Genomic DNA, 13,398 nt, shown 5'->3' with positions numbered 1-13,398 from the left:
GAGTTACCTAACAATGAAAGTGGGTTGTACAGTGAAAGCCATGTAAATACTGAATTTAGTTATCTCTTAACCAACATTACTCTTCCTGACATTCTTTTGTAGTATTTTAGAAAATGCAATATCAACAAAACAAGAACAAAAAACCCTACGAGGTTAAGTTTACACTTTAAAATGAGGGTTGATTTTTTCCTTCACACTTGACAAAGGAAGTCTTTGTTTTGCAGCCCGGGCTATGGACTTACACGCTGAACAATACCTATCATTCTCCTCAAGCCTTGAAAGTGACAGTGACCTCTGGTGCCTCCCGCTCAGCCGTGCCCCCTGCCACTGTGGAAGCCTTTGTGGAAAGAGACAGCACCCATTTTCCCCATCCTGTGACAATTTATGCAATTGTGAGAAAGGGGTTTTATCCCATTCTCAATGCCACTGTAACTGCTACAATTGAGTCAGAGACTGCAGATCCTGTTATGCTGAAACTTTTTGATGATGGAGCAGGTAACAAGGAATATCATGTAATTTTTCATGGTCTCAAGAGCTGTTCTGATGCTGCAGTATCAATATTAAGTTTATCTTTAAAATTCTTCCAATTCAATTATTTTTCTTACCCAATCTTATGAGATTCTCAAATGCTCATGGACTCACTGACCTACTAAGTAGCTACAGGTCTCCATCTGCACAGGGAAAGCAAATGTGAACTTGGGAAAAGAGAAGCTCCTTGAGGCTCCTCAGAGTGGCTGTGCGTGAGCAGAATGGAGGCAGGAAGTCGCCCAACACCTAGGTCTTGGCTTCCACTTGTCCAGTGACACTGACCACACTCAGTAAGGCCACTTGGGAAAGGCATGCCCACATTCCTTTAGGATTCACCAGTTTTCCTATTCACTGAAATAATCATATTGGACAATTAAAATAGCAAATGAAAACCCAAAAAGGGAGATGCAATGACAGTTAATCCATTTCTTCTTCTTTTGCCCGGCTGTTAAAGAGAAAATTGGAAATTGAGATGACCATAGACTGTTCTTTAGCCGAGTAGCTGGGTTGATGAGAGAGCAGAGCCATGGCCTTTTACATGTGTTATTTGGTCACAAGAAGACCAGGCCGGCAAGCTTAGTGGAACCAGGATAGAGATTTCCCCACCACTGGGAAAACAAAGTAAAACCAAACCAAACCCTACTTCAAAGCACTCGTTCTGCACAGAGTTCAGAACATCATCATACCTCATAGACACCACAGCATCAATCTAGGCAAAGAGCAGCGCTTGGACTCTTTCTGACTAACTTGTCTTAACTTTTAAAAACAAACTCCTTTATTGTTTTATCTTTTCTGTTCTGTTCTTTTCTTAAACTAAATTCTCAGAATGACAATAGACCTCAAAGTTTATGTTGGCAGCCCCAATGTTTGATGTCTACCAGTAAAATCATATTCCTTCCCTTTGTTGTTTCAAAGATAAAAATTTTTTAAGAGTCTCATGTTTGTTTAAAACAAGATAATTTATGTGAAAAATCTCTGTAGGTTATTTTGCTGTGATTCTCCTGAGCCCATAACTTCAGGCAGAATTTTGTTCTGAGGTGCTTTAATGTGGTCTACCCTACGTGTAGGCTATGAGGCAATGCATTGTTTGTAGAGAATAATAAATAAAGAAATAAATGTATATATCAATTAAGTATAAGCAATTATAATAGTAAACCAATTAAAAGTTTTTTAAAAAATCTTATGTTTGGCAACCCATTAGTATCTTGCCATGGCAATCTTGTATGACATTTATGAAACAAAAGTTCATTTAAAGGATTTTAGTTCAAGTCCAGTTCAGAGGATACTAGAGAAGTCCTCTTATTTTGCCTACTGGAATGGATCCAAACAAACTTCTCAGACTCTGATTGCTTATCCCTGGCCACACCTTTAACTTTTTGTATATAGTCCAAAAATACACTTTGCAGAATGTTCCTCCCTAGCCCCAGCCTGTGGGCTGGCCTGGGACCAGATCCTGCTGTCTTAGGAAAGAGCACCTCAGTAGGCTTTTATATTTATTCCCTGGAACCATTCCGTTTGTTTGATGTCAAAATTTATACCCTGATGAAAGAAACAATGAATAGGTTGTTTAAACATCAAAGTGTAAATTTAGATTTTTCCCCCATACTTAACACACATGCACATAGTCATCTAATACTTAAGTTTATAATGGAAATAGTACTTATCTGCTAATAAAATTAATGAACAATAATACAATTTATACTTGTAAAATGTTTTATAATTTTAAATATACTTTCTCATGCATACTCTCAAATAATCATCACAACCACCATGTGAGATGTTATCCCCATTTTATAGATGAGAAAACTGAGGCTCAGAGGGATCATTTCACAGCTACTAAGTGGCAGATCCAGACCTTAAAACAAGTCCCCTGACACCCAAGCCAGTGTTCTTTCCCATTTCTTTCTGACTCAACAATTAAAAGAGGTGGCAGTGGTAACCGTGGCAGGAAGAGATTTTCCTTTATCATTTCTCAACAAAGATAGACCTTATTAATCATTAAACCACTAAATATCAAGATCTGACTTCTTTCCAGTAGATAAAAAAGGTTTCTAAAACTACTGTGATCATAAGGTACTTAGCGTTTTTTATTTTAATAAAATATACTCCTATTTTTCTCATGTTAAGGAGCAGACCTGCCTCTCTAGTGAGGATTCTAGAGCACTTTAGTGATAATGCAATGCTAGAGAACAGGGCTGGGTGTGAGGTGTGAGAAGTGAGTTGACCCTAGAATAGGACAAGCTGCTTGCCCCGTGTGGCCACTTGCACTTGAACAGTGAATGTGATCTGCACTTGGGCTAAGCTGCACCTCCGGTGGCTGCCCTGGAATCTAGGCCTTGCTGCCATTCAGTCATGGGCTTGGTTTGGAACTCAATGACTCTCTGAGGACCAATGCAAAAGGAAAGAAGTCTAGCACTGGGCAAGCTTTTAGAATGCCTCCTGAAGCAAGGCACATCCTCCTGAAGTGGACAGAACCAAAGCCTGGCAAACGCCAGGTCAGTGAGCACCTTCGAATCTAGAACAATCCACGTTTCCTCTAATGACGAAATTAATTTCACACTATTATATCAATTACCAAAGTTTTTTTTTTCATCAGGGCTTCAGGGTGTTCATAAACCCCTTGAAATTGCATGAAAGTATGTATATGTACATATATATTTATTCACTGGGAGCAGAGTAGCTTTTATCTCAAAAGGGTGTGTGACTATAAATAGGCTTAAGAATGTGCTTGGTTTCTATGAAAACCTAATATTATTTTCAGTGATAGAAAGGAGAGTGCTAAAGGTGATTATTAAATGCTTTATTAGCACTGAAGCAGGTACAGCTCATTCACCTTTAGAAAATAATTTTTCAGAGGTTAAGGAATCACAAGGAGAAATTATGGAGCCATTGGATTTTAATCACCTGGTAATATCAAAAGTAGCTATGAGCATGACAGCATATGCTAAAATTAGAAGAACAAGGGGAATAAATCTTATTTTTAATGATTTAATTATATATCAGTAATCAACTGTGATACGGATTGACATTGAGTTTTTTTTATATTAACAGGTGCTGATGTTATAAAAAATGATGGAATTTACTCGAGGTATTTTTTCTCCTTTGCTGTAAATGGTAGATATAGCTTGAAAGTGCATGTCAATCATTCTCCCAGCATAAGCGCCCTAGCCCACTCTATTCCAGGAAGTCATGCTATGTACGTACCAGGTTACATAACAAATGGTAAGAATCATTAGCACTGTTATTTGAATAACATCATTTAATGTGTGTATTTCTGATGAGTGTGTGTGTGTATGTATCAGAGAGACAGGTGAATTTCAAAACTCTTTTATATAAGTCAATGCATAATTTGTTGATTATCCCTTTAATCCTCAGTGATTCATGATAGTAGATAACAGGAAGGCAGTAGGTAATTCCCACAGATTTCTCCTATCTTCGTTTTAGTCATTATTTTGACCTCTTTCTTGTGACTGTTTCATCAGAATTACTACCAGGCAAAGAGATTTATTGAGTTTTCTTAGTTCCAGCTCTGTACTTCCTCTACAGAGGAAAGAGGAAGAGGCAAAAAGTTATTAGCAGTTTAAAGAAGGAAGCAAGTAACCCAAACAATCCACAAAGGAAATGAGTTCCTGAAAAAGTATGAGTGTGGATATTACAGGAAACTGAGGGCTTCCTGAAGATGTTATGTCTTCTTTCAAGATAAAAGAGCCAAATACATAGAAGATACACATATTTTTAAAATACCATTATTATAATAGTTCCTGATGGGAAGCAGTGGTTAAAGTATAACAAACAGAAATATGCTGTGGTCTTTAAATATAATCTCAAAAAATGTTTCGAATCATTCTTATTTGCAAAACAGGATCTTTACAAATACTTTTCATGTATCTTAGCAGCTATAACTAATCATTTGGACCATACCATAACATGATTCTATATTTTTGTACTATGTGTACTTTTCAGTAGAAAACAATTAAGATGCTATAGTGGATTTGCATCTCCTGATATTTTTAGTGTTGCCTAGAACACAATTTACTCTCACCTATATTTAAAGTAATTTGGATTATTTCAAAACCAATGTAAATCAATTTGCAAGGTAACACAGTTTTACTACAAAGATATGATTTTGTATCTAGATGTAACACTTCATTTCTAAGTAGATATTCCCTCTTTCATGTATACATCAAACATTTTTGAAGGCCTCCTAGGTGACAGGCTTAGTCCTAAGAACTTGGGATACCAGGTAGAATAAGACTTGATTCCTATCAAGGAGCTTGCAGGCTACTGACTGGTCTAGTATCTTTTTTAAAGCCATGAATTTAAAGGATGCAAATATCAACATCTAGTGTACACTGGGAATAGAAAAGTCATATTCAACTCTGCTTTTATCTGTGTACTTCATATAGGCCCTTGATAGCACAGAAAGAAAAATTTAGATTTCCCTAGGCATGCCTACCTCACATAATATTCATTTATCAGCTCATTTTCAGGTGAGGACCTTGAGGGTACACTGCATTGAAAAATGTGAGCTGCTCTGTTTTCACACCACCAAATCTCCAGGCACAGCAGCATCTACTTCCTTCCTCTCCTCCCTAGTGCCTCTGTTGGATCTGCTCTGGATTCCACCCAGCCTGCTTATCAAGGGTCCTTGAGAGTTCTCCCTTGCATGTCCTCTGAGGAGCATTCAAGCATGATTTGTTACTTCCCATATTAAAAAAAATTTTGGTGGTTCCCCCTTAAGCTACCGTTCACCTGTCTACTCCCTGTCATCCAATTCCTTGAAATTAAATCTAAATCTGCTGACTGTACCTTCTCACCTCCAGTTTATTACTCTGCTCACTGCACTCAGACCTCTACCCACATCACTCCATTGGAATTACTCTGGCCTTAGTCACCAATGACTACCTGCTCTTATACGCAAAGGACACATTTCAGTCCTCATTTTACCTGACCTCAGCAGTACCCGACACAGCTTATTGATTTCTCCTTTGCCATTTCCTGGTTTCTATGATACCACACTCTCCTGCTTACTTCTTATTCTCCGGAATTTTTATGCTCAGGCTCTTTTTCCAGCTTCTCTTTTTCTACCAAGCCTCTAAGTGTTGGCAATTATCAAAGCTTAGTCTTAACCTTCTCTTCTCACTCTTCTATCTGGAGCCACATTACCTGGGTTTGAAACCTAGTTCCTCCATTTACTAGCTGTGTGATTTTGGGCAAGTTACTTAGCCTCTGTGTGCTTCAGTTTCATCATCTGTAAAAATGGGAGCAACAATTGCACTCTCCTCATAGCATTGCTGAAAAATTAAATAGTTGATAATATAAGGTACTTTAAAAAGTGCCTGACACATAGCAAGCACTTAGTAAATACTTTTAATTTTTATAGCTGAAATTCTTATTAGGTAATCTCATTAACCTATATGGCTTTAATAACATCTATATGCTTATAACTTCCTAATTCATAGGTTCAAAATTATTAAATCTAGCTAAAACTTCTTCTTTGAGCTTAAAATCCATATCTAACTGTCTCCTTGACATCATCAATTAGATGTTTTACAGGAATCACAAACCCTGTAACTTAAATAGTTAGTCTCCTCCCCATAGCCTGTTTCTCTTCCCATTTGCTCATTTTAGGAACCTGAGAGCTATTCTTTTTGTTCACCAACTTTCCCTTCTTCATCACTCCATATTCAAATCCATCACCAGCTTTTGCTGATTTTCTCCCCAAAATGCATCTCGAAATGCCTACTAGCCTCCTCTCCACTGCTATCACCCAACCCAAGCTACCATCTTCCCCTATCTGGACTGTTGCAGTGGCCTCATTGCTTCCTGTGCTAGAATCGATTCTCCACTGAGAGCAGCCAAAGTGACCTGTCAGAGAGCAAATGTGACCATATCACTGCCCTGCTTCCCCACAGCACATTTAAGATTAAACTCTAAAAGCACTACAATGGCCCACGAGGTACTACTTGAACTTCTCTCTCCTGTCTCATCTCAAACTATTCTCCTCCTTGCTTTAAATTTTTCTAATTTGCAAAGCTCTTCTCCACACTTCATAAGTTTTTACACAACCTGTTCCCTCTGCCAGGGATATTCTTAACCTCCACTCTTTATCTGGGTGACTTCTATACATCCTTTAGGAAACTGTTAAATGTTACTTCCTTGATACCACTCTAAATTATATTCCTGTGTTATTTACTTTCATAGTACCCTTCCTTTTTTCCTTCTTACATTTATTACAATTTATAAATGTATGTTCATAAATGTGACCATAAATTCCATGAGCAATACTGTTTTGTCTGTGATTGCTGGCATAGTATATGCCCTAAAAATATTTATTGAATGAATGAATGGATGAATGAATTGTTGAATAAACAAACTGTTATTCTAAAGATGTAGCAAAGGAAAAAAAGTCTTAAAATGTCTCTCAATAATCTGCAAAAAGAAGCTATTCAGGAGATGGTAATTTGTTGTTTTGGCTATTCTTTTCTTTGGTGTCACAGGTAATATTCAGATGAATACCCCAAGAAAATTGGTGGGCAGGAGAGAGGAAGAGCAAAAGTGGGGCTTCAGTCGAATAAGCTCAGGGGGTTCTTTTTTTGTGCTGGGCATTCCAGCTGACCCACATCCTGATGTGTTTCCACCATGCAAAATTATTGACCTGGAAGCTGTAAAAGTAGAAGAAGAGGTGACTTTATCTTGGACAGCACCTGGAGAAGACTTTGATCAGGGCCAGGGTAGGTTTCTTGCTTTCATTACCTATTTTTCTACAAGGTGGCATTTCCAATAACTGTGTCAGGGGTTAGTTGGGTAAAAAATAGCTTTGGGGGCTTACAAATGACAAAGCTGTAGAGGATTGCATGGAAAGCTTTGAGTTGCTGATAAGGCCATGTATCCTGGAGTCTAGGAAGAGAATGTATCAGCTCCCCCTGGATTGACGAGGCCCTGGTAAACTGACTGACACTAATACAGAAAACTTTGTTGGAAACATAAATACCACATGCAACAGTGGTCTAGTCAGAAGAAATGGGTTCTGCTTTACAGAGCATGGACTTTCAAATACTGAAGGTGATTAGTTTTCTGAAGATTAGATGGTGTTTATTCAAGGGCTTACAAGTCAAGTTTAAGGGAATAATTCCCATAAGTCATGAAATACTTGGTGCATTGTCCTCTCCTACTTCTGGTCATCATTTTTGTTAGGAAGGCTGGGACAAGTTCCCTGATTTGAAGCTTTCTAACCCTTGCATGGGCATTGATGAGTTCCTTCACTACTTTCCTTTTTCTAATGCTTTTATGTCAGCCTTCAGGCTTCCACTTACCTCATCTCTTGATCCCCACAGCAACTCAACAGAAAAAGTTTTCTAAAAGAATAACCTTTCCAACATCTTTGCCATTACCAGAACATGATTATCATTGATTACATGTTAAATGGTTTATTTCCTGATGCATCTGATTAAGATTTCTGTAGGAACCAACCTTCTCTATTGAGAGCTAATTCATCAATATTGGTCAATAACAGTGACCACCTTGGGCCTTTCCCAGTCTTGCTTTCAACTTGGATCATCTTTTTTTTGGCTTATGATTCTGTTTACTACTCTCTCCTGAAGACATCTTAATTACAAATAATTATTCACTGCTGAGAAGCAGTCAATATTGTAGTTTTGTCTTGAAATTCTGTTATCACAATCTATTTCTTCTTGCCAGATAAGAAGGAAGTGAAACATTTTACATTCTAAATTAAGGACTTTCCTAATTTAAAGTTTGGAGATGTGAAATGATTGAAACTGTGGGATGGGCATATCACTTGGATAATGGAAACACCTGTAACTTAACTTCCGAAAAAAAGTAGTTCCCACTCTGGCTATAAGTCCAGCTGTTTAATCTTTGACAGGTTGCTTAAACTCTATTACCCTCAGTTGCATATGTGGAAAATAGGACTAAAACTATCTATTTCATAAAGTATTGTAAAGATGAACTGAGATGGCATATAAAATTAAAAATGGAAGAGAAAGTGGGCCCAGTAAGTTTTCTGGGCTCTTGGTTTGCATTGCTAGAGAGTTCTCTAGCTTCTTATTTGAAGTAAGGAGCCACCAATACTCATTCCTATCTTTATATAAAAGTAAGCATGGTGCCTGCCACCCAGTATTTTTCCTTTTTCCTCACTGCCTCAGAAGCACAGTTGTGTGTTAAAAGAGACAAACAGAAGCTCAGACTCCCATTACTACTGGGAACTGTTTTTTTCAAGAGCTCTGGCGGTTTCAACTACACCACTGAATGAAGAGTAGAGAGAAAGTGAATGTGCAGTATCAGTGGTTATGAATGGCTTGAAAAGAAGAAATACAATCAAATGGGACTTTAGTTTAGAATTGATATTACAAAGGGTTTTAGAAGGGAAGAGAGGATTTCATTCCTTCACATAAATGGCCCTGATGAGCAGGATGACTGAAGCAGATCGAGCTCGTTATAATGTGAAACCTCAAGTGACAAAAGATTGGGAGGTGGGGAATGGCTGGATGTGTGTTAAGTTGCTGACATCACTCAGTCATAATTGACTTGATGACCCAGCAATGGCAAAATTGACCAATTAGCTATGAGTATACCAACTAGCAAGTAAGTGTCTGTTTAACTCATCAACGTGCTTTTATCACCTCTTTATTTTACAAATTGTTGTCTAGGAAGGTGTTATACTCTCCTCTATGGCCAGAGTTAGAAACAATAAGGGTATGTCTCTGGCCTTACAATTATGAAAAATTTGACTATTCTTAAAAACCTTATTAGCAATAAATGAACATCTCATATATGCACAAGCATATCAATGTATATCCAGTACCAATTCTTCACCATATACAGTATAATGTAAAAGATGACAAAGTACATGGAATAAGCAAAATATTACCAGATTATTATTATGTTTGGGAATGTATTTAGATATGGCATTATGGAAATGGGTTATTTCCTTAGGTTTTCCTTAAGAGTGTGCGTAAAATAACTGTTAAAATTGAGTACCAGGCATGATCTCTATTTCTGCTATAAAGTTAATTTCTTTTGTGTTTTCTCCAGAAATTAAAGTGAAAATATATTATTTACTAAGGAACTGTTATGTACCCAGCACAGTGCTAAACATTATATAGGGCTTCCCTGGTGGCGCAGTGGTTGAGAGTCCGCCTGCCGATGCAGGGGACACGGGTTCGTGCCCCGGTCCGGGAAGATCCCACGTGCCGTGGAGCGGCTGGGCCCGTGAGCCATGGCCGCTGAGCCTGCGCGTCCGGAGCCTGTGCTCTGCAATGGGAGAGGCCACAACAGTGAGAGGCCCACGTACCACAAAAATTTAAAAAAAAAAAAAAAAAAAAAAAACATTATATAAAAGTAATTTAAGATGGTATCACACTCCAAGAACCTATAATCCTAGGCTAAGAGAGAAAAGGCATAAAATGGTCAAAAAACTATTTTATGTATAACACAGTGCCATTTGTATAATTCAGACTTTGGGAGCTACGGGTATTAAAAGGTTGTAGAGTGGATGGAAGCAGAGCAAAGGCCAGTTTCTAACGCCAGGGGCCTGGGCAGAGCCTTTGGAGTAGTGACAGACCACAAAAAGCACCAATCTTGGGCCTCCTTCCTTGCACTGAATAGCCTCCCTACATGTCTAACAGCCTGACTTTCACACTGTTTCCTCTGATATCTTTTCATCATGTTATACAACTGTCATTGAAGATATTATCTTTACAAATTGTTGAAAATTTGCTGCTTCTGAAAAAGCTGTTCAGTGACAGCAATTTTTTCCCACTTCCCCCACCCCCAACCCTCAGTTATGCTTCTTGGATGGAAGAAGGCTCAATTTGGGAGAAATCTATAATAATCCTTAGGGGATGGTTTGGATTTCAAATGTAGAGAGGAAGTGGGAACTGTTCCTACTGGTAAAGATGGGGTCAAGTCTTTGATTCCCTCTGCATGTCCTCAATCCAAGCCCAGGGCTTTCCGTACTAGAAATTTATTGGCAAAGATGCTAAGGAAAGTGTAAACCTTGGTAACTGGAAAAGTAGCAATTATTGGGAAATAGGAAATAGGAGACAGTGTAGCCTAGTCAAAGGCTGTAGAGCATAGTGTCAGGGTATTGAGCTCTGGAATCAGACAGACCACGTTTTATCTGTGTAACTTAGGCAAGTTACTTAATTTCTCTAAACTTCTGGTTTCTAATCTGCAAAAGCATATAGTAAGAGTACCCATCTCAGAGGGTTGTTGAGAGAATTGAATGAGAAAAGACACAGAAATGGATTAAAAGAGTGTCTGGTCTATACTTAGTGCTCAGTAAATATCAGCATTTATAACATTTTGGAGCCTGAAGGGGTCTTAAAGATATACTAGTCTGACTCCCTTGTTTTAAATGTAAGGGAATGGCCCTGAGAAGTTAAGTGTCCTGCCCATGGCCTTAGAGCTACTTTCATGGCTGAAATATACTGGGAGTAGAGAGGTAGAGGTCAAAACTAGAGATATAGCTAAGAGGTCAAAGATGCAGAACCAGCCCATTTTCTTTTTCACAGGGAGAAGGGGAAGACCACAACTATTGTAAATGGAAGGAAACCTTTCATGAATGTATGAGCTGAATTAGTTTGGAGTCTTTGTAGTTACACAGTTGTTCTGCATCATTTTTAATAGTCGTTCACAGTAGAAAGTACATGACATTTGGAATTAGAAGAAATGAGTTCATTTCCCACACTACAGCTTCCTAACTTGACCATGGACATCACATTTAACCTCCTGAGTCCCAGTCTCTTTTATTTTAAAATGGGATGGTCAACTTCACAGAGGAAGAGCTATGTATGTAAAAAATCTTTGTAAATGCTAAGGCTTATGGAATATTGTTTTATTATCCAGGAGACGACTCTGGGAGAGCCCCATGGGAAGGGCTTCCTCCATAGGGAACAAGGGACATAGGAACAATGAACATGTTCCTTTGTGAGTGTAGAGCAGATGGTCAGCATAGCTTCTCATCCATATCTGTCCCATCATATTTGAACCACAGTAGAAAGCAACTCAAGTGGTTTCACTCAGAGGAAATTGGCTGATTGATAAATTTTAATATGAAGGTTATTTTGTTTTGACAACTTGTTTAAGGGTGCTTTACTCTAATTACTACTCAGGAATAGAAATAGTTTCATTATTAAAACTTATTATAGATTTGGAAAATGCTCAAAACCTAGACACTAAAATATTTTCATTTTTAAATTAAAACTCAAAATGTCTCGTGGTTTTTATTCCTGAGAACAAAATCCTCCTTTGGAGCTGCTCCGTTCATTGTTGAATCTATTTTTAGTCATTTTAGATAAGAATTATGATATTATTAGAGTGGGTTAGTACTACAGGTGGCTTTTTTTTTGCACCTAGCAATTATTTGTTACCAATAATTTTGTTTTTTAGTTGATAATACATTAATACAGATTGAAAGCTCACAGCAGCACAACAATATGAATGTACTTAACACTGCTGAACTATACACTTTAAAAACTGGTAAAGATGGTAAATTTTATGTTATACATATTTTGCCATAATTTTAAAGGTTCAAAACAGTATAAGGAAAATCAAAACAAAATTATGCCCTCATCTACTCCAAATTTTGCAGTTCTGTAACATGCATTTTTCTTAATTTATCACAATCTGCCTTGAATTAATATTATACCACTTCACATATAATGTGAGAATCTTTCAAAAGTATAATTCCATTTACCCTTCTGCCATCCTTTGTGGTCTTGCTGTCATATATTTTACTTCTACATTTGTTATAAGCCCCACATTGCATTGTTATGGCTTTTGTTTTAAACCATCAATTGTCTTTTAAAGAAATTTTAAATTTATTTATTTATTTGTTTATTTTTGGCTGTGTTGGGTCTTCGTTTCTGTGCGAGGGCTTTCTCTAGTTGTGGCAAGCGGGGGCCACTCTTCATCGCGGTGCGCGGGCCTCTCACTATTGCGGCCTCTTTTGTTGCGGAGCACAGGCTCCAGACGCGCAGGCTCAGTAGTTGTGGCTCACGGGCCCAGTTGCTCCGCGGCATGTGGGATCTTCCCAGACCAGGGCTTGAACCCGTGTCCCCTGCATTAGCAGGTAGATTCTCAACCACTGCGCCACCAGGGAAGCCCCAAGAAATTTTAAAGAGGAAAAAAATTTATCCTTTTTAGTTACCTGTATAGTATAGTCACCATATTTAGTCCTCTTCTTCCTAGAGATCAGAATTTTTATGTAGCATCATTTCCTTTGTAGGTGAGGTCTTTGAGTAACAAATTCTCTCAATATTAATTTTTCTGAAACATCTCCCTTAATTTTTAAAACACAGTTTCACTAGGTGTAGAATTCTAGGGCAACAAGTGTTTCTTTCAGCACTTTAAATATATCATTTCATTGTCCTCTGGCCCCAATTTTTTTCTGATAAGTTAGCTATCATTCTTACTGTTGTTTTTCTGAGTATAAAGTGTCTTTTTTCCCTTCTGGCTGCTATAAATTATTTTTCTTTATCTTTGGTGTTTAGCAGATTGACCATGATGTGACTCAGTGTGCTTTTTTGATACTTATTCTGTTGGGGATCACTGAACTCTTTGAGTCTGTGGAGTGTTCTTTTAATCAAATTTAGAATATTTTCAGCTGATACATCTTCAAAAAATGTCTGCTCTAGTTTTATTCTTCTTTTCTTCCTGGGTAATATTTATATTATATAATATTATAGTATAGTATAGTATATCATATCATATCATATCATCATACACACTAAGTGGATATATCAGTGGATCTTAAGGGTCATTGAGATTCTGTTCAATTTTTCTACCTTTTCTTTAGCCCTTCAGTTTGGATGATTTTTTTTAATTAAAAAATTAATTTATTTA

The 13,398-nt window shown here is 37.6% G+C and overlaps 2 protein-coding genes across 20 annotated transcripts in view; one reads left to right on the top strand and one right to left on the bottom strand.

Annotated features, from left to right (window-relative positions):
* Positions 1-13,398, bottom strand: part of ODF2L (outer dense fiber of sperm tails 2 like) — a 339,482-nt gene that overhangs the window by 84,069 nt on the left and 242,015 nt on the right. The window lies entirely within an intron of this gene.
* CLCA2 (chloride channel accessory 2) overlaps positions 1-13,398 on the top strand; it is a 37,344-nt gene that overhangs the window by 21,198 nt on the left and 2,748 nt on the right. Inside the window, exons 11-13 of the mRNA XM_059061472.2 lie at positions 225-495; positions 3,580-3,750; positions 7,029-7,262. Of these exons, the coding sequence (XP_058917455.1) occupies positions 225-495; positions 3,580-3,750; positions 7,029-7,262 (676 nt within the window). The remainder of the gene's footprint in view (positions 1-224; positions 496-3,579; positions 3,751-7,028; positions 7,263-13,398) is intronic.

This window comes from Kogia breviceps, chromosome 1 (genome assembly GCF_026419965.1).
Source record: "Kogia breviceps isolate mKogBre1 chromosome 1, mKogBre1 haplotype 1, whole genome shotgun sequence".
NCBI lineage: Eukaryota > Metazoa > Chordata > Mammalia > Artiodactyla > Physeteridae > Kogia > Kogia breviceps.
This window is presented reverse-complemented; position numbering and strand designations above follow the sequence as displayed.